General features: G+C 40.4%; 2 protein-coding genes across 2 annotated transcripts in view; one reads left to right on the top strand and one right to left on the bottom strand.

Annotated features, from left to right (window-relative positions):
• The first annotated feature begins 411 nt into the window (after window positions 1-411).
• Window positions 412-10160, top strand: TMEM165 (transmembrane protein 165). The gene is made up of 6 exons (XM_066549099.1): window positions 412-585; window positions 2177-2402; window positions 4776-4951; window positions 5630-5812; window positions 7894-7999; window positions 9267-10160. Exons 1-6 carry the CDS (start codon window positions 412-414, stop codon window positions 9341-9343), a joined length of 942 nt encoding a protein of 313 aa, XP_066405196.1. The 3' UTR covers window positions 9344-10160.
• Window positions 10161-14313: 4153 nt separating this feature from the next.
• Window positions 14314-25188, bottom strand: part of CLOCK (clock circadian regulator) — a 63384-nt gene continuing 52509 nt past the window's right edge. Inside the window, exons 20-24 of the mRNA XM_066548425.1 lie at window positions 24812-24970; window positions 23265-23471; window positions 22014-22222; window positions 21449-21719; window positions 14314-19877 (exon numbers count right to left, since the gene is read on the bottom strand). Coding sequence (XP_066404522.1) covers window positions 19695-19877; window positions 21449-21719; window positions 22014-22222; window positions 23265-23471; window positions 24812-24970 — 1029 coding nt within the window. The 3' untranslated portion in view covers window positions 14314-19694. The remainder of the gene's footprint in view (window positions 19878-21448; window positions 21720-22013; window positions 22223-23264; window positions 23472-24811; window positions 24971-25188) is intronic.

Raw genomic sequence — 25188 nt, 5'->3', positions numbered from 1 at the left:
CCGAGACGTGTCCGGGCCGTTCCTATGCGGATTTTTTTGCCGCCTCACGCAGCCGCTGCCCGTCCCTGCCGCTGCGCCCTTTCCCTGCCCGTAGGCAACCCCGAACGGGGAAGGGACACGCTTGGACTCGCCCGCTCCGCGGGAACGCAGCGCAGCCACCTTTGCCCGTCGCCTCGCCACGCCGAGGGCCGAAGGAGGGAGGGGGTGCCGACCCTCGCCCCGGCATAGGGCAGCGGGCCCGGCAGCACGGCGGGAGGCGGGGCGGGAGGCGGGGCGGGCGGGGCGGGGCGGGCCGTCCGCGCGCGGCAGGAAGCGGGCGCGGGCGGGGCGGCAGCGGGGCCGCGGCGCGGGCGGTGACGCGGCGCCCTCAACCGGGGCTCGCGCCGCCCCCCAGCTTCGCGCTCGGCCGCCATGGGGTCCCCGCCGCCGCTGCCGCCGCTCCCGCGGGCCATCGCGCTGCTCCTGGCGGCCGCGCTGCTGCTGGCGGCCCCGGCCCGGCTCCGCGCCGCTCCCGAGGAAGAGCCCGGCAGGAAGAAGGAGCCGCCGCCACCGCCGGCGGCGCAGGGAGCGGAGCCGCGGGCTGAGGTGAGGCGGGGACGGGCCGCGCCGGCTGCCCGCGCTGTGCCCCCCGCGGCAGCGCTCGGCCGGCGCCGCGCTGCGCTTCCGGGGGCCGTCGGGCTCCGAAATGCCCCGCTTTTAGCAGAAAAAGAGGAGGGCTGCAGGGCCACTGCATCCTCCCCTTTTTCTGCTCAAAGAGGGACATCTGTGTGCGACATGGGAAAGGGGTCAGTGCTCTCTTGCCCCCGCAGAAGCAGCTGAAAGCACGCTTTGTTGCTGCTCCAAAGCTGCCGGGTTTTTTTCTCTCAACAATTGATATAAATTCCTTTGCGTTAAAACTTACTCAGCAGTGTTCTCGGTGAGGGGATTCTAGTTCCACTGATCGCACAGAGGGATGGAAAAATTCCTGACGTGTGGCTTGGTGTAGCACATGGAGCACGCCTGGTGTCACATACACAAACCAGAAAACATAGAGTGCTGCAAAAGGTGAAGGAGCTCTGGGAAGTCACAGCGTGTCACACAGAGCGTGGGAGCTAAATATCAACACCAGCAAACTTGGAGCACTGCTGAAAGTGGAATGCTGGGAAGCCGTCATGTCAGAGCAGGCTGCGGGCTGTCTCTGCTGGTGGATGTGCTGAAACAAGCTTTCTCAGCCATCCCTGGTCAGGGATGTGAGCATCCGTGTAGAGATCTTCGGCCTTGCATTTGATCACAGATACCTTACTGTGTGTAGAGGTAAACACTTCGGCGAGTGAGTGGGAACTGGAGTGTGCTGGTCTGGTTTCACCACTGAGAGTCTTAAAGTTAGTTTTCAGCAAACACAGAGCAAGTGCAGAAGAAGCTGATGAAAACTGGCACAAAATTTGGCTTGGGCTCAAGCAGAAAGAGGAGAAGTGTATGCTAGGTAATAGGAATAAATTCTTTCATGTGAGAGGGGTTAGGCACTGGTACTGGGTGCCCCATCCTTGGAAGTGTTCAAGGCCGGGTTGGATGGAGCTCTGAGCAATCTGGTCTAGTGAAAAATGTTCCTGTCCATTGCAGGGGTCTTAAAACTAGATGATTGCTAAGGTTCTGTCCAACCCAACCCATTCTATGAATTTATGAAATTTTAATGCATCTGAGATGCAAAGATTTTGCAAGGGAAGAAAATGATCCTGACCATTTTTGAATGGGCTATTTTTTTCCTAAGGTATTTTAGTCGCCCAGTTTTATTTTGAAGCATTTACTAATATTTATATCAGAAAGCTGTTCACGGTTAAGGCCATAAAAAATGGGTAGGGATGTTAAAGACAGCAATATTGGACCTGAGCTGACCATGTTTTGTTGTAATGGTGGTTCTCATGTTCTGGTAATAGCATGCACAGTGCAGTAATGTTTTAATAATCAGCAGGATCCTCTTGCCTAGTGCCTAACTGCCAGGTTGAGGTAGGTGGCAGCCAGGAACTAGTTAATGGTCATTAATGAACATGAGAGGTGTATCTGCTTAAAATGTCACTCTACACAGGTTGGTATGACAGGAGAAATACAAGGCTTTGTATTTCTGTGTATTAAGCATTCAAGCCTAATTGACGAGTGTTTAGGATTTGTTTTGTCTTTTTCTCGCCCCCCCTTCTTACAGAAAGGCTCCTCCCTAGTTGCTCCAGTCCACATTGTCAGTGAAGAGTCAGCTGACAAGACTAACCTGGGCTTTATTCATGCCTTCGTGGCTGCTATCTCGGTCATCATCGTGTCGGAGCTGGGGGACAAGACCTTCTTCATCGCGGCCATCATGGCCATGCGCTACAACCGCCTGACCGTGCTGGCTGGTGCCATGCTTGCCCTGGGACTCATGACGTGTTTGTCAGGTCAGCACGCTGCTTTTTCTCGTTTGTTTTATCTCTTAAGGAAGTGATGGGTATGTATTTATGCAAAAACCTTAAGTGGAATGCAGATAGTACATACACACAGTTTTCTGTTTGGAGGAGAGTGTGAAGCTTTTCATGTGGAGCGTGGCATCTCAGATGGGGTATTTAGGCTCTTTCCTCTAATGAAGTCTTTGTGTTCCCTAGGCTTCAGCTGGTGTTTAAGGAAGGGGAATGAGATGGAGAGCCTAAGTGCTTCCTTTGATTTTTGGACTGGTTTACTTTTTTTTTTTTTTTCTCCTGTTAAATTAGTATGCCTAAAGGGAATGTGGGAGTGGCTTGAGTTTTTCCTCCTAAGGTAAAAGATTCTTTATATGATGACGCATTTTCCTCGTCTGACTTGTATTCCTGCACGCATAGCTGTTTGGATTTGTGCTGGGAGCTGTGTAAGTGGAATATGGAGGGGCAGGAGTGGGAAGTAAGGTCTCAGGGGGCACTTGAGGAACCTGTAGCCGTGGGCACTTAGGTAGCTGTGATTGTAAAATGGAGCAGCTTCAGGCAGACCAGATGCAGCACAGAGTTTGTCTATATGCTCATTTCTAACCATGCCCATTTCAGAAATCCTTGAAATAGTGGTGATTGGTTTCTACACGCTGGAGACAGCCAGTTCACTGGCACAGGCTGCTTGGCAAGTGTTTCTGTGAATGGTTTTTGGGTGTGTAGCTGTTGCTGTGTACACACACTGCTACGACTGTTGCAGATTTAGTTAGAGCAGTTTCCACTTGCATTGTGTGTAATTTCTCCTGCCCATTATAGCTCTCTTTTTCTATACTAATTTTCTTCAAATCTTTCTTAATGCTTTATTATAAAAGCTTCCTTTTTTGCTTTTATCCCCCAGTTTAGAGGTTTCCAATTATTTATTCCCTTTTCAGAAAGGAATTTGTTTTGATTCTTCCTCCCCCACACCCTTTCCTTCTCCTATCTCTTGCCTTTTGATTTGTTTTATACAAGCTGAGTTTGGAAATTCCTGGGTGGGGTTGCCCACCTTGATTTCATGAAGACATACTCACTTAAACTCTTTAGTTCCAAGTAATCTACTGGGGATATTTTTTTCAAGCTGTGCTTGACAAAATAAACTGTCTTACAGTTCTGATTATTTCACTGTGTCTATGTTTATATATGTAAGAAATGCTAGAAAAAAGCCTTTTTGTCTAGCTTTCTTGCATTGTTTTACTGCAGTATTTTCAGTCTTTCTAAAGAAGTTTAGTTTTAACTCCTGGTTTATTTACTTTGGAAATAGTACTGCTATTTATTTATGTATGTGCTGCATTTATGAGTAATAAGGCTGATTAATTCTGGTCTCATTCTTACTTCTGGTAGTGGCAGTGCAGAATTATTTCTAGATCATGTAATAACTTCTGATTGTATTTTTCAACTAAAAAGGTGTGTACAGAAAAGCACACAAAGCAAATATGCTTCCTTTTATCTAATTGCTTGTGGAATAAAGTAGCAGAAACACTTGTGAGTGTATGGTCCAAACAACCCTGAATATAAGGCGTGGACTTTTTATTTCTTCCCATTTATATAGGCCTTTTTCTGTCAAAAATGCTAAGTGGTGTTACTTTGTGAAAACTAAGTACTTTGTCCTGGGTACAAGTTCTTATTTAAGAACTTGTTTTGGCTTAGTTTAATCACCCTCAATACCTCTAAAAGACATGCTGTGAAGGTTGCTTTTCAGTCTGTAAGAGGGATCTGCCTTTGAAATAAAGAAAGATTGAAGTTGGTCACATTGTGTGTATGTGGGGAATATGGGGAACAAGGAAATAGTAATGTGCATTTGGCAAAGGAAGACAGACATGGATTCACCCAGCTGGATAATTTGTAGATATGCCTGGTAGATTTACCTCATTGAAAATCTTATTCTGACTTTATCTGATAAATGAAATGATTGGAAAGAGATGCTATCCAACATGTAAATGGAATTACCTGGAATACACTATGACTAATCTAACACAGTTATAGATGGTAGTTTAATGGTGTGTATGGAGAAAGACAGGACTTGCATAGACCTTGATGGGAAAGATAATGTTGTTTGGACTGGCTCTCAGGAACAGCAGTGCCTCAGCTTTGGCTGGAGTGCATTGTCTGTGTCTTAGTGGACTTCAGTCTCTGGCATAACCAGTAACGGTTGGAGTTTCTAGCATGTTATCTTCCAAAAACTTAGAAAATTATACAGAACTAACAAAAGATGCAATATTTATTTATCAGTGGATATTTGGATTGCTGACTTTGCTAGCAAGCATTTCTTAGATGTGGGAAAAACAACTATGATCCTCATGCTTATTTTTTTAAATGACACATTTGTTTTCTTTTCAGTTTTGTTTGGCTATGCCACCACGGTTATTCCTCGTGTGTACACATACTATGTGTCAACAGCACTGTTTGCAATCTTTGGCATCCGAATGCTTCGGGAAGGCTTGAAAATGAGTCCAGATGAAGGTCAGGAAGAGCTGGAGGAAGTTCAAGCAGAAATTAAAAAAAAAGATGAGGAAGTAAGTAATGAAATTGCTGTTGATGACAGTTGGTGGAAGAATTACAGCTGTGAAGCTGCAGAGCAGCACTGTCATGTTTGGGGTGTTCAGCTGTGTCTGTGACTGATAAACTGACACAGAAAATGTGTGGTAGATGGGGTAGAAGTGGTTCCCTGAAGGCTTTTTCAGCAGGTGATTCCAGTTCTGTGGCAAGCCTGGCTTCTTAAAAGAGAAGGGACCTTCTGGTTAGTGGGCGTTTTTGATGTGATTTTAATGCATTGCTACCAGAGAGGACACCAACAGCTTATTCCTGGCTCTTCTTTTATTTCTTCTAATGGTCAGACACTTTATTTGTAAGCAATACAAGATTGACAATAATCAAAGGTTAGAGCTGATTGCAGCTATATATATGTATATATGTGTGTATATTTCCACACATGTGGAGATATACACATCTACACAGTATGTGTATATATTAGGTATACACAGCATGTGTGAATGTATGCACAGTATGTGTATATATAGCTATTTTTTTTGTAATGGTGACTATAAATATGTTGATAATGCAGCAGGCAGTGGCTGATAACATTCTAGAAACAAAATATCTAGCTTTATTGCTAAGTGTTTAATTTGGGTTGTTTGGATGACATTTTTAATTTTATGGTTATTTCTTGGTTTTTTTCCCCTTGACCTCCACAGCTTCAGAGAACTAAACTGTTAAATGGGCCAGGAGATGTGGAATCCGGGCCAGGCACCACTATACCTCAGAAGAAATGGCTACACTTTATTTCACCAATCTTTGTTCAAGCTTTTACTTTAACATTTTTAGCAGAATGGGGCGATCGTTCCCAATTAACAACCATAGTCTTGGCTGCCAGAGAGGTGAGTGTTGCAGAGTCCCTGCTGTTCTTCTGCCTTCTTTGGGTTGCCCATAGAGGGATAAGAAACAAAATACTCTTGCAGGAGGTATCAGATTCACACCTGCTGCCTTGATGTGCCTCACATGGTTTGTGTCGAGACCTGACAGGAAATGCACTGAAGCTCTGTGTAGTATTAAAACTACTGTTACATGATTGGGACTGCACTGGCATTTCTGGAAATAGCTGCTTTATGTCATGCAGCTGACATCAATTGGGGTTTGTTACAGTGTTGAGAGATGTTACAGAAGAGATGTTTCTTTGCTCTTTGTGGTCATTCAGTTTTAAGTGGGTAACTTTAAAAATACTTCCATTCCATCAAGCTTTAAACTGTTAGAAAGATAACCTCCTCAGATACCTCTTGTTAAAATATGAATTAATATGGTTAATATAGAAGGACAATAAACTCTAAACTGCTGGGCACTATGTAATGCTGTAAATTAAATTATATTCATTGTGGTTAGAGTGTATATAGCTGTATTACACTTAAAGGAAGATGAAGGCTTATAGTCAAGCTTTTAATAAATATAAGTAGCTTGCATATGCTCTTTCATGCATTGAGATAATTTACATTTTTTTCCCTAGGACTCATGCTTCTTTCAGGTGCACTTTCAGATGTTCCCTAGGGATAAATCAGGGCTGTGTAATGAAGGAGGCTGTAACCTGCAGGAACCTCTTGTCTCTGTTACAGTGTAGGGAAGATGTTTAGAGCTAACAGCAGCAGAGGATGATCTCATTGTTCTTGGAAAAAAAGGAAGCACTACAGCCTCTGCCCAATTTGCTAGGCAAGTTGCTTAAGCCCATCTTTTTACAGGGGATTGTTGCCTTCTGGTTTGCATTTCCTAAGTGTCCCCTTAGGAAGTGTCTGTCAGACTCCTTAGTCTGGTTTGTGAAGTGCTGAGCATTGTAGCTAAAACCTGTGGGCTGTACCTGTAGAATATGAAATGTTCATAAGAGTGCTACCAAACAAAAAATGAATTGAAGGTATCTTGTTTCTGGCTTTTAAAATCAGTGAATAATTATGATGGAATGGGGGGATGAGATCCACCTTCTGCCAGTGAGGGCTATATAGGTAATTGCTGGCTGTAGGAGTATCCAGGGGTTCTGGGTCCTGCTCCTGGGGGCCTGTTTGTTCTGCTGGCTCAGCCCTGCTTCTTCCTGCCCTGTTTGGGGCTTGCCACCTTTTCTCACTGGCTTGTGGTTTTGGTTCTTTTGGGCTAGTGAGTGTTGTCTTCAAACCACAGAATTTCTTAGACAGTTTTGCTGTTTGCCTCTTTGAGATTTCATGCATTCCTTAGGTGATGGCAGCAGCCTTTTTTTTTCCTTTTGGAACTAAAAGTGTCACATAGAGATGAGCAGGGGACACATGCTGTCCTTAGCTGTGTAATTTCTTAGGAGATCTGAGAAACCTCTTTATGTACTGCAGTTGTTCACACACTGAGGAGCTGCTGTTACTCAGTGATGTGAAAAGCTGTTGTTGACAGCAAATTTTAAAATAATTTATTATCCTCTGGACTTCAGATCTTTCATGCTTATGCTTCCCCCTTTGGGTGATGGAGTGGGGCAGAGTGTGGAGCACAAGTGGGAGAAGCAGGGCAGAGAACTTGGAATGTTGTAGCTGCTGAAAGCTTTCATTTGCAGTTCAAGGACTTATTTTGCTCTTTCTTTATAGATAGGTGGGTGTTCTTCCAGCTGATGCATATTGTGTTTTTCAACTGCTGCCACGTTCCCTCTAGACGTTGCTTGTTGGTTTAACTACAGCAGAGCCATTTCTGGATCTATGATTAACAACTTAAAGATGCTGCATAGCTGAACATGCTATATGCTCCTATCTTAGGCTGGGTTTAAGTCTGTCTCACCAGCTGATGTTCACTATTACTAGTCTTTAAGACAGGGCTGAGCAGCAGAGCAATCACCAGACAGTATCCTCCATGCCTGGCAGTTTGCAACCAGGGAATCAAAGCACTGCTCTGAGGTTGTTGTAGGACTAGTGGGTTTTCAACAGTGATTATTTATCCTCCCTTTGTGCTTTTTTTTTCCCCTTAGGACCCCTATGGTGTGGCAGTAGGAGGAACAGTGGGACATTGCCTATGCACTGGTTTAGCAGTTATTGGAGGGAGAATGATAGCACAAAAAATTTCTGTTAGGACTGGTAAGTGAAAACTCACTCCAACAAAAAACTAATGCTGGTAATGCTTGTGGGGTAAAGAGCTGCATGCTTGGGAACAGTGTTTCTTGAAACTTTAGGAAAAACCATAAAAACTGTTGGTTTCCTTTGGGTTATTTGGGGATTTATTTTTGAGTCTGTCTTACACCCCACCTCATTTTACTTCACTATTGGCTACTTCTCTTAGGAGACCAGAGGAAGGAAATACACTATTTTAAATGGTCAGTATTTATTGTTTGACAGTGGATAATAGAAATTCTTTTGCAATTCTGAGTCTAGACCGTCAGGTGAGCAACAGAACTGCATCCTAATGACTTACACCAGCCATTTAAAAGCCATAAAAACTACTCTCTGTGGCATAAATGGGTTTTTTTATCATACCTGCTAATTGCAACAGGCAGGACCAGTAAGGTTACATTGGGTTGTATGTTTTTCTTTAACTTAGGCTGCAACTTGCTTCCACTGTCAGTCCTATGATGTGCTGAGATTTCTTGCTCCCAAAAATAATCCTGTGAAGCTGTTTCCTATATGTGTTCATTCAGAATGTTTGTGCTGTAATTGCAGAGGTGGTAAAAAACCAGGTTCACTGCTATAAGTGAAACATGCACGCTGTTGTGTTTGTTTGCCAAGGAAATTGGTGACAAAATGCTAATCTAACAATGGTTTAATATGCTCCAAGCACAGTGTGGATCTTGAGCCACAGAAATAGCCTTAGATTAAACCAAAGATCCTTCTAGGACATATTAGTTTGTTTAAAGAGTTGGGGAATATATGCAGTGGTGCTTTCCCAGAATTCTATCCCAGCCTCTAGCAGATTGTGGCCATTGCAAGTAGTTAATGTTTTTTATACTTTTTCTTTCAGTACAGGTGCCTAAAACATGTAAAAAATGCTAAATATATGTCAGTCACAATTGATGGCTTCCTCTGGCATGAGAATATCCCATCCTATTTTCTGCCATACAGCCAAATACTCAACAGCAGATGTTAACCTAGTTTTATACTGGCTCAAGTAAGAGTAAAACAAAGTTTCCTTCTGTGGGCCAGAATATATCCTTGGAGATGCTTAGACAGTGGGTTGGCATATGGGCATCCCGGTAGTGAGCTAGAGACAACATCCACTGCTTGTAGCCTGAATTTTTAAGTAAGGTTATTTGGGAATCAGACATTTTTTTAAAATAATGTCTGTAATGTGTCATGGAAGATAATTACTTTTTGACATCTAATTTCCTCTTGTTTTGTGTTTTCTTTTCAGTGACAATCATAGGAGGCATTGTCTTCTTAGCCTTTGCATTTTCTGCACTATTTATAAGTCCAGACTCTGGTTTTTAAAATTTTTCATTGCTGTAAAAGAACAAGGATTGGAAGCATCAAGCAGTTATCCTTGTGCATTTTTGTATATAATGTACAGAATTCTAGTTAAACAATGCTGAAGATGAGACACTGAACTTTTTATAGCAGATGATTCATGGGACTGATGCATTTATGGACAGCTTCTGCACTGGAGATCTGCTTATTGTCTGGTTTGTTTGTGCTGTGGTGCCTGCTCCCATGGTGGGATTTGAGTGGTTTTCTCACTTGCTGGACCTGGCTCAGCTCAAGGATCAACTCTCCAAAGTGTTGAGAATTCCTCCTTTCTTCCCCTACACACAACCACCTTTCCTGTTTTTTTCAAGAGCTGATTCTTCAGGCCTCTTGAAGCAGACTGTGTTAAGGAGAAAACTGCTGGCTCCACCTCCAAAGATGGTGGTTCCATGGTGCACCTGAGGCTGGATAATCTAAGCAACAAGAAACCTGGGAGCAGTTCCTACACCATCCAGTGGCTGAGCCAACCAACAGAGAATGTTATAAACTTAATTTAGAGGGAAAACTTCTTAATCAGGGATTTTTATCAGGAAATTGATGTGGGGGGATTAACAACCTACTGTGTTCAATATGCAATCTGGCTGGAGCTAGTATTATTTGAATTTTTTTTTTTTTTTTTTTAATATTAAGGTATACAGAAAGTAATGAAGTGGTCCAACCTAACCATGTTCTATTCCCAGGACTGAGAAGTAATGGTATTCTTAGGTTTAGATGTATTCCTGATTTTTCTTTTTAGGAATAGAAATGTAATCTGGAAGAGTATTAATAAAACATAGTGTCTCAATCTGTGTTATTTTCAGTTTGGTTTTGATGGCTGCCATAGTTCCTGCTACAAAGGTTTACCTAGTGATTATGTACTTTAGGTGAGGAAAGTTTACTAAATTTATTTTTGCTTCTGATAAATACCAGCCTTATGAAGCCTTTGAAAATGCTGAGCACTGAAGATATATGGGTTGTAGAAATGCATGCTTATCTCTGCTCTCCAGTGGTGATTTGGATTCTGAGCCTTTATAACCCACTAAGATCTGCCTTATAGCACTCTTGGAAGATAGTAGACATGGTGTCTAATATTATGAACTTGCCCTTTTGTGAAGCTGAAGTACGAATGGAGCATTATAGATTTGACCATTCCATTTGTAGATCAGAAACAGAACAGCCCCTAATCCTTCTCTTGGGTTTCTCTTTCCAGAAAACCCCTTAATGCCACATTTCTCTAAAGACCATAGCAGTACAATGCCAGGCACACACAGTGGTATGAAAACAGGCTGCCATTTTGGGCTCCAGGTCTACATGTTCATGTCTTGGCCCAAAGGAACTGTTATGCTTTGGTGGTTTGGGTTTGGTTTTTTTTTTGAGTTGTTTTAAGGGGTGTTGTTGGTTTGGGTTTTTTTGTTTTCTTTTGAAGCAAACTTTGTAGCCAAACCTGTAGCCTCTTCTTTCCCACAGTCTAAGGACCCACACTGTCCATGATGAGCTTCACCTCCTGTAGGGAGTGCATTTGTAGCAGAGGTCACATTAAAACAAGGCAGGAACAGGGATCCACGAGGAAGAGCCTAAACTTCTGTTTGTATTAACGTAGCTTCTTGTTATGTTAATCAGAAGTGGTGCCACTGGACGTTCATACAGATCCCTCCCAGGCAGGGTAACTGTGGTGCCACCTGATTTTTCTTTTTAAATGTAGTTGGGAAAAGACACAGGATTTTTTTTCTGAAAATCCAAAAAGCCGACCCAGTTTGCTATAATTACTTTTTAACATCTAATTTCTTCATTCATAATTTCTAATTTCTAATTCATTCATTCATAATTTCTAATTTCAACCCATGCTCTAATTGTAGAAGGTTCCCAAAGTTTATGTGTGCTGCTTAATGCTATTTTTTATATGAAAAGTTAGGATCACAGGATCAACAGAAGAATGAAGCTCTTCAAGAGGTTGTTTGTAGAGGTAAGCATTAATTTGCAGAACAAATCTCTGCAATATCCACATCTGTATTTTACTACTATGAACTTACACAGATGCCAAGTACTGCTTTTGCCCAGTCATAGCAATGTATTTGGCTGCTCTCAAAGACCAGCTAGGCAGGTTAGTTTGAATTGTGCTGTTAGAGTAACTTTTTGATTTTTATTTTCTTTAAGCACGAACATTGACTTGTTGGAAGTCTAGCATGAAATTAGATAGCTTGTGAAATTTTAGTAAAAGCTTTGAAAGGTGCTTCAGTAGTTGCTACTAGTGACAGTGATTTAACATTGTCGAGTTTTTTTTAACATTTTTCACAGTTTAAAGAATTGAGTTGGAACATAAGGAAAGACTGTTGAAGGTGATGGAGGGATCCAGTGACATATTCTTAGCAGTGCTAAGAATTCTCTGCTGTGCAGTTTCCAGCACAGACTTGGCCTTGTCCCTCAACAGTGTCTCAAAGGCCTTGCACCCTGGCCAGCTCTCACCTCTTGGCTGGTGCAGGGGCCAGATTTTAGCAGTTTTTATCAGACTTCTTGTTGTTGTAGAACATTGCCAGCGAGAGGGGTGTGCTGCTGTTCTGTCTCAAAATACCTGGATACTTGAGATATAAGCAATATAGAATGTATGGGCATTTATATATAATGTAACCAGCTGAAGCCTCGATTGCCACAATCCTGTGTGCTTTCTTGTTCTTTTGTAGCTGGAGAATGTGAAATGCAGTGAGTGAGAGCTCAAGTGCTGAAGGGAAGGCTCTGCAAACTATTGTGTCTATAACATGGGAAACAGGTTATATCTAACTGTCCACCACAGGTTTCCATCCATCCTGCAGCCTTCCCTGCTGGGGTGAGAGCAGCTGACTGCAGTTGCTGCCAAAGGAACCTCAAAAGCAGCATCCAAAACAGGAATTTACAGCTCTGCCTGCACACTGCACCAGCAGAGGTTTGCGAGTGCACTCTGCCAGCAATTCCTCACTTCCACACAATAGGAGTCAAATGGAGATGATGGTCAGTTCTACTGGGATGGAAAATTCTTACATCAACTGAGATGTTTACAATGAGAAAAGCTTGTGGTTGTTATTTTCAAAGGTGCCTATTCCCAATTCTTAGCTAAAGCCTGTCTCATTACTCTGTATATGGCAAAGTGCAATAAGCCAAGACTAAAGTAAACTAATCTTCCATCCAGGACAAAGTTTTTTAAAGGAAACCTGTTGAACCAAAGTACAGGACCAGATCACCAGCAAACCCACTCTGCTGGGGTAAGGCCAGCAGGTGTGTGTGTGCTGGGCTGGTGCCTGGGCTTGCTGTTTTGAGATCTGTGAGTCAGACACCAAGTTGGAAAACCTGGAAGTGAGAGAGGGGCTGTGTGTGTTCCCCGAGCACTCCAAGAGGCAGCCTGCTGCCACACAGGCTCTCCCTCACCTCAGCTGCCCCTCCTGCCCAGGCTGGCTCTGGAATGCTGCCACCGGATTTACGTGAGCAGTTTTGTTTCTAGAAAGAGGTTGGTAGTTCAGTGTACTTCCATGTTTGTCCCAGATACTGTGCATGTAAAAAACAAAATCCCATCTTAAATCAAGAGGATCAGACTGTTTCATCCTAATATAATCTGAGTTATTCTTAATTTCCAGAGCCATGGAAATAATGATGTAATGGCACTTGCTGTACTGACATGGCATTTTTCCAGAGATGACCTTGTATGGCCCCTGAAGTCAGCACCCTTGGCAAGTTGCAGCTACAGGCTTCTGCTAATGGAGATGCAGGGTCATTTCTGCAGCATTTCCCATTGATGTGGGCACTAGGATAGCTGTATGTTTCTTTGGGATTACTTCCTTTTCCTTCCCAAGGAAATGTACTTGTAAAGGGTCTGACAGTGATAGACTGTGCTACAAAGAACACTAGTAAGGCTCTTGCTATTTTATGTTACCCTCAAACAGCTGAAATCTGGAATTTGTATCACTAATGCCTGAGTCAGAAGTACAACCAACCTTTGGATTGTTAATCTTTACAAGTACTTAACAGCTTCATTCTCTTATAAACATGGGTTTTGTTTTCAAGCTTGCATGACAGCAAAATACCATTTAAAAGAATTGCTACAGGTGTGGCAGCAGTTGTAATTACCACTCTTTTTCATGATAAGTGTACAGAAAAATGTACTGCTCTTTCCAAAGTTCAATTTTAAGAAAATTGACAATCTTGCTTGCTACATGCTCTCAGTCTTATCACTGATGGGTGGTGACAGTTCTTAACTACAGCTACAGCACTTCTACAGCTGATTTGGTTTCACTCCTAGGGAGTAGGGGCCCTATGGCATATAGAAGTAATTTACAGCTTGCACAAGTATTATTTAATTCTCAAAGGCAAAAGATCAGTATCTTCCTCTGGGCATCCAGTGTGATATTACAGAAAAAGAAAATACTGCAGACTGTAAAAATGGCTAACTGTATTTATAATTTTCTCCAGGCATTCCATTTCAATTACACAATTTTCTTCCCATCCTCCTTTCCCTAAACATTTAATTAATGTGGAATTATTAATGTTTACACTTTGATCAGTGAAAAGGGGGTCAGACCACCCTGACAGGTTACATATTATCACACAGCTCTTCGAGGCAGGAGCTACATGTTCTCAACAAGTTGTGGCTGCAGCTAAATGCAAGTCTCTGCTTCCTTGCTCAGTGGCACAGCCAACATTTCAGACCACCTCTCCTCCTTTTAAAATATTGTTCTTTGACATTTCACCAGCAAAAGAAATACCCCGGGAGGGGAGTGGCACCAATTTAGAGAGGCGTGTTTTGCCCATGACAGAAAATGAGGGAAGGTCTCTGCCCAACCAAACCTGCTGCAGTGCTCTCCATCCTTTGGCAAGAACAGGAGCTGTAGACATGAGGGTATGAAAGCAGTTTTAAGTTGTGCACACTCAGTCAAGTGCTGTGTGAGTAAATTCCAAGGCAGTAATGTAAATACACAAATCAGAGGTCTCTAGCCTTTAGAGTGGGGCATCAGTTTATAAAGAGATACAGAGAGAAGACAAGGAAAAAATACAGTATGCATTTTACTGAAATCTCACAAGTCATTTGTCTGGGTAGGGGAGAGAAGATAAAAGTGACATCAAGCAACTTCTCACAAGTCAGTTCTGTGGGTGGGGGAGAGAGAGTGCCTTTGGTACAGTCGTGGGAAGGGTAAGAGCGCTTCACTGTGAAACTTGGATAAAACTGACATCAAGCAACTCAGAAAAAAACCTCTAGAACCTTAGAAGCTACAGAAAGCAAAATTTTAAATGAGTTACATTTATTCAGTTAAAAAATTGACAGTTAGTAATGGTCACATGAACACCAGGGAACTGTATCTACATTTCCTGACGTCAATATGAACGGCACTAGGGTTTTTCTGTTTGTTTTCTTTTACGTATATAAATCTAATGCCAGTTAAAAAAATACAAAACAAAGCTGAAACCCAAGACACTGTGAAATCAACACTGCTTAAAAACTCAAAATTCAATCTGATATATTTGAAAATAAATATTTTTTACCTTTCTTGTTAGAAAACGACAGCTCACCAACTGCTTTCAAAGCAGTTACATCTTTAAGACCATTCCCAAAAGCGTTTCATAAATAATTACCCATTGATTGATTGTCTATTAATGCAGCATCTCTCAGTCATAGCTGGGGTCTCTGTTATTAGGCCATAAAATATTTTTTTCAGACACAGTGTTTTGTTCCCCCCCCCCTTCCTTTTTATTTAGGTATACTTTCTTTGAATATAGCATATCATGCTGGCAAAATTCATGCAGATGGCATAGCATGAAATATCGCAGAGTTTAAAATCACCTGTTTAAAAAAGACAAAAAAAGAAAAAGACAAGGAATGTAGTGTTAAAAATCATGGTAGTGAAAAAGCAACTACCCAGTCTCATGGACAACCAAGACAATTTCAAATGTTCTCTCACAGCTGTCTCATCTACTATGATTTGTTTAAATATGTCTTTTTTAATCCAAATTCATTTCATTCTCTTCAATTTTTTCCACCAGGGATAAGTAAAAAAATAAAAGGTTAATTATTAAAACTAGTCTCTTTTCCCTTTTAATCAAAATAACCATTTTCCAGCCCTCTGACTGTACATCTAATTTTAATAATTATTTCAAATAGAGAAGCTTATGAATCTGACACGTTTGACATCTCCTGATGCCGTGACATTTAAAACACTCATAACAATACCTGGGTTAAATCTCTGAAAATATAAATGATTCTTGAATCGACTTTAACATTTGAAAAAGGCCACATCTTTAAACCTTAATAACATTTTTACACAATTTATAATCCTAAGGGACACTTAGAATTACTGAGCAGGCAAATGAGCCTCCAGATGATTCTCTCTCATAGGCAACTGTGCAACTTAAAAAGCCTCCTTCCAAGGAAGCTATCATCCCTAATCCCTTCCCCTGGCCATATAAAACACAAAGGCAACTAGTTTTAGAAGCCTTTTTAATCCTGCACTTTAAACCTCAAGGATCACCATAATAAAGAAACATTTTCCAGAAATGTCTCTCTTGACAGTTTTACATGTTATTCCTTGTTGCGCCCCCTTTTTAACAGTTTCACTGACTAAAGAAATAAACTGTTTTTCAAATAGTCTTTTCAATAAAGTGCTTGTTATTACTCCAAAAAAACCCCAAAAACAACAAAAAAAACCAACCCCCAACCAAAAAGAGAAAGTGCTATTTAAGTCTTAAGATAATTTCTTTTTCCTGTGAAAAACTGCCTGATATATCTTTACTTTATTCATTTTTACATAAAGCTGAAATGAAACCTATTTCTTGTAAGGATGCTGGGTTACTAATTTTGGTGTTTGGCAGTAGGCAAGATGCCCACAGAAGGTGGTGACACACTGGAACCGTAGTGCAGAAGGTAAACCTTCTAGATGAAGTGGAAGGCATATGGAGAGCTCCTACTAGAATCCTTTCATATTTATATACAAATATAATATATATTAAATATAATATAAAAATAGCTATATTCTTTTTTCTCTCTGAAGTTATCCCAGACACTTTTCTTCAAAGCCTCACCCATCGCAGACAATGTCTATCTCCTAAACTCCATGCAAATGCCATCCTCTTCACTCCATTATGTATCACCAGCCCATTTCTTCACAATCCTCCCCTTAACAGACCCCTTCCCTTCTGTCAGAGTCATTCTGCAACAATTCTGCTCCAGAACCTGCAGCATCACAGCACTCACTGTCATGCTACTTATCAGGATGTTGCAAGTAAGTCTGTAGTAAATGAGTCCAGCAGAAGCAAAAGGCTGATTAAGAAAGAGGCAACAGCCTGGTCCTCTTCTCACTAAAACTCAAGGACAGTTCAGCAATTGATTCAGCAACAGGGAAAGCTGCAGATCTGTTAATATACACTTTTTAGTCACTACTTGTGAACAAAGCATCTCCATACTTGCACACAATCTGGACTAAGTTCTACACACTTGCCTTTGTGAAGTTCACCTGATTCACATCAGGAATTCTTCAAATGTGTGCTGTATTTTTCCAGTTCCTTAGAATTTCTCCGTCTTCTATCCTTTCTCTACTAGCTGGTAGTTCTGTAATTGAATGACCTCTCTCTAAGGCTACAAAAAGCTTCTTGATCAAAGCATATGTTTCTCTACTCTCTTTCAGCAGCCACGGTATCCCATAATCTGATTTCTCTCTCCTAGTTTAGCCTTTTTACTGACAGACCTATAGCAGCACACCAGAGTATCTGGGGAGGGGAGAATGGGAAGAGAAGCTGAAATTTTTTTATATAAAAAGCTGCATCATTAACTGTCTGGCTGGTATCTCTAATTTCTGTAATTCTCAGTATAATAGCTTAATACACCTATTTTACCATTATTCAGTAGTTCTAACAGCAGTATTAAAGCCCTCCCAGTTTTATTTTTTAGCACTATATTTTTATTGTAATTGGTTAAAGAAATTTGTATCTAACCTATTTTCCATTAGGCAGAGAAGTGATAGCACAGACCTCTAGTCAATGCAGCTTCATATAGAAACAGGTGGAATGGAGTGGTAGGGATAGCAGAGCAAGGCAGGATTTCTTTACATAGAACTTTAGAGAAACAAGTCTCTGACAATTATCCCAGTCTGAAGAATGCCAGAAATCCCTTTAAAGAAGGGAAAGTGTTTCTTGCTATGTTTGGTATTGGCATCTGTTCCTTGCTCCAGGTTGCAGTAGGCTTTTTGGAGCAGAGAGCAATCGGATTCTCTTTGGTACTGTGTTTCTCACACTCTCCTTCCTTGTTCACTGCTTGGCTTTTTGGTGCCAAGCACTTGCTTTATGACTGGGGAATAACAAAGGTCTAATGCTGGGACATGTGCAGAGGCAAAGGCTGGCCCCAAAACATAACCAACGGCATCAAAGGCTTGGCTAAACTGGTATTACCTCCTGCGGGTTTGGTTCATCCAGTAATACAATCAAACTGTTCCACAGTACAAAACAGACCATCACCATTTGTTACATTCATTCAACTCCTCCCTAGTATTCAAGATTAATCCAGCTTTCTCTCCCTAGCACTAGTTTTAACTGCTTTTACTGGTTTTTGTTTCTAATTAATTATCAGATCTATCAGCATTTGTTAATTTTCCTCTCAAGTTCTGGTTTCCACAAACTAGTACCATAAAAACCTACCAATGTTTACTTAAATAGCACATATCTGTTGGAACTTTTTATTTTCTTTATAAAGTGAAGTTGCCTTCTGAAGTCTTAGTTCAGTGATAGCTCTTAAATCAATACCTGGTAGTGTTAAATGCAGTCATGATCTCCCCCAAAACACACTTTAAATGCTTCCAAAAACAATTTTAAAACATCAGCTTATTATTCTTCCTTCTGCAAAAGGAGTCCTGTCTTTTAAGGTTTCCTTTTTTTTTTTTTCTTTTTTTTTTTTAAGAGTATTACCTTAAAGATCTGAGATTTTTAAGACTCCTGTATTTCTGGCTACTGTCTGAGGGGGAGTACCAGTCAAAAATATTCATGGTCTCAACTCAGACCACTGTTAAATTAACACAATACAGAAATATCTATGAAGTAAATACACAAGTTTGGTTGACAATGTGCTAAGACTTCAAAATTGAAAATGGTTACAGATTCAAGACATTGTAATTCAAGATGTTCAACATTATCACCTGAATTAAAATCAAGGCACTATGGGTTTTGTTGTTGTTGTTAAAATGACCCTGAATTAGTTCTGACTAATTTTTGAAGGAGAATAAAAAGATTCCAACATGGTTTAACAAGTTACAATTCTCACCACAGAGAAAGTGGTTAAAAAGTGCCCAAAAGGTTATTAAATGTAAATATATTTTTGTGCAAATTACTCCTATAACTGAAACATTCTTGAAAATTACTGTCATTTTTTTTAAACCTTTTACATAAATATTTCCAACTATGAACTATATCAAAAGATAGCTTTGGGGAATAAAATTCCAAACCATCCGCAAGAAAGCAGTGCAAATTCCTATTTTTCAAATAAAATGATGAATTCATTATGAAATGATGGATGATATTTATGAATCTGAATGTCCTGAACCCTGATGCATGATCACCAGTTCAAACAGCTTCATCAATAATTTAACTTCAAGCAGTCAACTTATCAACACACTATACCTCACCGAACAAACCCTGACATCACGGACAAAGCACAAACAAGAGACTTGTGCCCACATTAAGGGTGAAAATAATGATGCATCATGTTGTAAACAAAAGGGTAGAACAGAGGAAAACATTAGTCTGAGTATGGCGTGAGAATTTAGGGAAACATATTCAAACCTACAAATAACAGATTACATTTTCATGCATCATATAAAATATTTTGCTCTTTCTCCTTTTATGCAGACATATACACAATATTTTACAGCATCTGTACAACAGAGAACTGGATTTCACACAACATTTTCAAAATATTTACTGTCCTGTAATCATCTGAAAAAAAATTAGATGGTTTTTGGACTATATTTCTGGCATTTTTTCCTGCTAATTCAAAACAATTGCTCCATGTCCGTTTTAATACTTTAAAAATGTACAGGATTGATAAAAATACCAATATTTTCAGCATCACTCTCTTTTCAGTCACATTTGGAGATTTCACCTGGACAAATTACAACATGGCAGCAAATCCTTTAGAACACAGAAACTGGGGCAACGCTCAAAGTTGGCCATGTCCCCATCATCATCTTGTGGCTTTTCTTAACAGATTCCAGAAGTTAGAAGTAGATCTCAACACCACAGTGCTAGAAAGCCTTCATACTTTTACCTCTGTAGCTTCAGTGCAACTGTTTGTGGGGCAGCCCCTCCTGGCAGTTTGCTTCAAAAAGAGGCAGCGCCCACACTACTGTGGCTGAACTTTGGAAGGATCAGTCATCTTGTCAGTTCTGTGTCGTGACAGCTGCTGCTGCTGCTGCTGAGACTGATGCTGCTGGTGGTGGGACTGAGTGAAAGTGCTTTGTTGTAGTGGGAAAGCAGCAGAGAGAATAAGCTGAGCTGACTGATTTCCATGAAGTAACCTGGATGTCTAAAACACGAAAATAGAAAAAAATTATTTTTTCCTGCTGCACTGGGAAATACGGGCCCAGCTGCTTTTTAACTTTTTATGAGGGTTCAATCAAAATAAACTTCAGATTTGGCCAGTTAAGCTGAGCAAACAATGCAAGGATTTGTTCATACTAATACATTTAACCAGCACATCTGAATTCATAAAGCAGCTGTAAGTGGTCTCTGGAATTTCTGTGGGGATAGGTAGGAATACATGGCAATTTGTCTTCATTTCACACCACAAAAGCATAGCAGGGTGTAAAGAATCTATTTGAGTAAGTGTAGGTAGCTGTCATTGCAGTCAAATGAAAAAATAGTGCATGATTTGGCACAGATCACATTTATTCCCCACAGACAAAATGCACAGTCAAAGAAAATGGTGCATTTGCAGACCCCAACATCCCCTCTGAAGGAGACTTATTACTGTGGGAAATGGTACTTGGTTTTAACAGTATTCTTAGAACACCAAAAAAAGATTACTGAATAAAACAATGAAGGATAGGTACAAATGCACTAGGACATCTCAATCCTGAAATGCTCTGCAGCAGAGAGTAAAGTACATCAACTGCTGCACCTACACAATCAGACTGTAAGATGCCCCAGTGAACAGAAGTAGAAAAGGCACTTTTGACCTTTTTAAAGAGTATTTACTTCACTTCAAATTCTAGCACTTTAATAGTTTATATTAAAAATACTGGACTTTTGCCTAGAGTGAAATTCTAGAGTAGGCACAGACCTTTTGAGATCTTCATATTTCACGTATCTGTTTCACCAGAATTAAGTCAAAATTGTATAAACTTTTAAATTTAGAAACAGAGACACAGACACTACCAACCTGCTAAACAGCCTCTCTAGTGTTCTAGCCACCACTACATCTCCTTTACCAACTCTAGATGCTGGGTGATGCATGTTCCAGTAATTAATTGGAATCAACAAATGGCAACAGATTTCCCCATCAATTCCTTCTACCTTCTGTTTCTTTTAGAGATTTCCTATTTCTAAACTGCTTGGGTTTGTCTTCCTTCTCTTTTGACCCAATCTCTCTTCTTTCTCCACTAAAACAAGGTTCTTCCCTTCTTACTCTCTGCTTACAAAGTTACTTGCTGCTCAGCCTCCCCTGCAGCCCAGACAGAATTTCATGCCTCATATTATTGGGACATGTCTTGCTTTGGGCTGTGTGCTGCTTTCCAGACCAACCATCATCTCTCATACCTTACTGCATTAACATGTAAAGTTAATGAAAGAAAATGTAAACTGTTTTAAAGAAAACATCTGTTTTTTCATCCTACAGTCAATCAAGAGCAGCAATTCAAAGGGAAAAAGATGTAAGACAGGACAATGCACGGAATAACACTGCAGGAAAGACCACCTCTCCTCTAAGTAACAGGATTTTAGAGAACTGCTACAGAATAAACTTACCTCATGCATTTGGCTTTGTCACAGGTTACTATTTTAAGTGCTTTGTTTTCAGGTAAAGCACCCCTGGATAACCTAGTAATGCTGAAAGTGCCAGAACTTGGGAAAATTTGTGGACAGCTCTACATTCATTACCTGTAGGAACTGCTGGGGGTGCTGGGTCAGCTGTGACTGAGCTGGTTGTTGCACTGTGGTGAGCTGCTGCTGATGGTCCTGCTGACTTTGCTGCTGCTGCTGCTGCTGCTGCTGTGTTATTGACAAAGTCTGTGTCTGCTGCTGTTGGGCAGCAAAAGTGGGATAAGCTGTCACCACCTGTCCCATAAACATAGTACTTGGTACCATTACTGCTCCACATGCTACTGGGGCCGTGACAAGTTTTGTTACAAGTTGCTGACCTTGAGAAAATCTGTTAATAGAAAAAGACATTTGGAGTCTCTTCAGGAAAAAAAAAATATGAAGCACTACATACACTTGAGAAAAGCAGATTTCTCAAAGCCATATTTTGCTATAACAACATGGATTTTGAAAAGCCTGCAAACATGTTACTTTGAGCTGTTTCATTTCAGTGGTTGTATCCATACCATTGAAACACAAATCACATGATCTTTTTAATGCTATTTTAGTTCCTTTGGTATATGGTGCAACTGCATAAGCATACTGTTATAAAAAGTCATCTTAAATACAGGTCTTGAAGATTTACCTGATTTGTCTGTCCTGTGTAAAAGTGGTTACTGCAGCAGCATTCTGGTTGTTGTTCTGCGATAAGCTAGAGGGAACCTGCACCACATTTCCTGCTGTTGGCTGAGAAATCACCATAGTGTTGTACAAAGGTGCTGAGACTGTGTTCTGTGACTGACTGGCAAGAGAAGACTGTTGATTGTGTCCACTAAGTACATTTTGTTGATTATGCTGGAAAGAAATTTTGAGATAGTAAGTTGAAAATAGCCAGGTACTACAGCTGTTCTCCTCACTGTCACAGCCCATACTTCAAAACCACCAGTTTTTTTCTATTCAAATGAATTCTTAATTTAAAGTACACAAGTATTTCTACTGACTGAGGATTTAGAGATGGGACTTGACCTTGGACATCTATCTTACATTAACTTCTTTTTCTGTTCAGGTTATTTCTTTTTTCGTAAATTTTTCAGCTATTTGCATACTGTTTATTCAAAATTATCTTTTTAGTCCTTTAGCATCTCTGTGCCCAACTTAGAGTAAAATGTACACATAATGTCAAGAATTTCTTACTTGAAAATCTGGAACTAGCCTACTGCTGAGATGGTAAAATGCATCACTAGTCTGCCTTTCCACAAATCTCAAAAAGAAGTATGGAATGTGGAAAAGGGTACAGAGGAGGGTGACCACAGAGACCAGATATTTATGGAGTCTTCATACACATAATGGTCAAACCCATTAGAAGTATTCAGCATGAAGAAACAGCTTCTGTGGTGATACATGCTGTTGACTGTTATGCCTCTGCTAAATCGTTAAGGTTAAGTTTATGGTATAAGTTAAGAGCTATTTCTTTGTTACATTGTTACATTTAATGTATAAGGTGAATGCTGTTAAGCTTTTAGGCCATGTTCCTTTGTATCTTTACCCTCACAGTTGTTTTGTCACATGCACCCAAACACACACACACAGACACACATACACACCCCTAGACAGTTCTCAGTTCACTTCTGTTTTGATTGCCTGGATTTTGTTTGGTTTTGTTGCTGCCTGATTTTTCCTTATTGTGCCTTAACTATCCAGTAAGTAGTAGAGTGAATCTTGCCAACAAACTTTGTCGTGCTACCACTTAATATTAAATCAGGCTTTTGCTGATATCCTTGCCAATGATTTTTTAAGCAATCTCAAACACTCGTTCATAACAGGTGAATGTCAGGGAAGCTGCTGTGTTTCAGATGTGGTTTTGAGCAAATATTCAATCCAGCAAATGGAATTTTACCTGTGTTGCGGTACTCTGCAAAGGCTGCTGCTGTATCATGTGTGGAGTATTTATATGGCCTGTGTTCATCCCACTTTGAGTCTGATTAGTCTGAACAACTTGACCTTGCATGTTTATTGGCGCAAGTTGCTGAACAGTTGAAGAATTTCCAGAAGGAAGCTGCACAGAACCAAAGTTGAGTCCAGAAGCTGACTGCTGCAAGAACATCTTAAAAAATTCCACAAGTTATAGGGTCAGTATTCAGAGACTCAACTCTTTCTGGTAAGAATCAGAATCCTAATTTCCAGAGTTCTAAACATTAACATTCAATATTTGTCCTTAAAGAAAAAGCACCATTTAGAGACTAACCAGTAATGTAGTCTACAACTATCTAAAGACAAAACATATTTGAAATGACACTTCTTTTTGTAGGACATTCCTCAGTAACACTAAATCAGATGAAGAAAATCTCTGAATTAATAGACCCAGGCATAGCACCAAGAATGTAATCTTCCCTGACAATCAGGAAATCGTAATGATTATACTGAACTTTCCAACAGTATTGTAATAAACAGAATTCAGCACAAAAATATTATGTTCTTTACAAAAAGTTAGGCCCAAGTCTACAACAAGGCAGAATGTGCATCACTGAAGTATTTTTTCTAGTTTTCACATTCCTGAACAAGGTCCCTCCACACTGCATGGAAAGGGGAGCTGTGAATCTCTCCTTTTGAGACATGAATAAGGCAGTCTACTTCTGGCATGTTTACACTAAATATCACACAACTGAAAATGGCACACACCAGAAACTCCTACTCTTCCAAGAGAATTTAAGCAACATTCTCAATACTTCCAGGAAGTATTTTTTCTATTCTTTAGTCACAATCCAGACTGAAAATATTAAATTATTTCCTTAAAATATATCTTAGTTTGAGGTGATCAGTTTTTTTTTTTTTTTGTTTGGGTCTTTTAACTAGAAAAACCCAATAGGGTAATTCTTTTCTTCCAAGCATAGCTGCTGAAAAGACAATGACAAAACCAGAAAAATATATACTGGTTAAAAAAAAATCAGAAATCATGTAGTCAGCTGCTAGACCGAGTAATGCACCCTCTAGACCTCAGTCTTTCTGGCTCAGGAACTCCTTCAAGTTTACCATGCAAAGTAGAGCCATTCAGCCTGATAGGACAGTTTAAGCAAAGAAACATGGATTTAACATCCTCAGAGCTAAAAGGGAAAAACAGATCCTGCAGATTTTGGATTAATATTCTAATGGCTGCAAAACTTTGCAAGAATGAATGACCACTCCATCCTTTTACATTTAATTAGGTTAAGTGATAAGCTAGGCTTGACCTCCTCAACACTGGGGCATTTCCAGATACATCTGGAAGCAAAACATCAGGTACCTCTGGAACAGCAGCTTCAGATACTACGGATTTTAGACATATATGGCCCAGATGGCAGCTGACAGGGAATATGGAGGATCATGTTGTGGAATTAGGTGCCCAAGACACAATTCAGATGTCTAAATTCTCTACAGACGAAACCTGCAAGTGATACAATAACTCACCTGGAGTCCTTGACCATGAACAATTTGAAGCTGCTCCTGGATCTTACGCAACTCTTCCTGCTGCCGATGAATATTTGCCTCTATCATGCGTGTTCTTTGCTCTAGCTGGTCCTTTAGATGCTGCATAGCTCCTAATTGAGCTGAAAACTGAAACACAGGCTGTAGTGCAATCAACAAATTAAAAGCTGAGCAAAAATTACATTTTATTCACAAGAGATAAGTACAGTCCTCCACAGAAGCAAATAAATCAAGCATTGCTCTTCAAATTACTAATAAACCATTATCTGAGAACCAATTAATGCGTATGAAAACATCACAGAATCAGAATCAACATTTAGTTGATGTGAACTAAAAGAATTCCATAGCACAAGAAATTG

This window comes from Molothrus aeneus, chromosome 4 (genome assembly GCF_037042795.1).
Source record: "Molothrus aeneus isolate 106 chromosome 4, BPBGC_Maene_1.0, whole genome shotgun sequence".
Taxonomy (NCBI): Eukaryota; Metazoa; Chordata; class Aves; order Passeriformes; family Icteridae; genus Molothrus; species Molothrus aeneus.
This window is presented reverse-complemented; position numbering and strand designations above follow the sequence as displayed.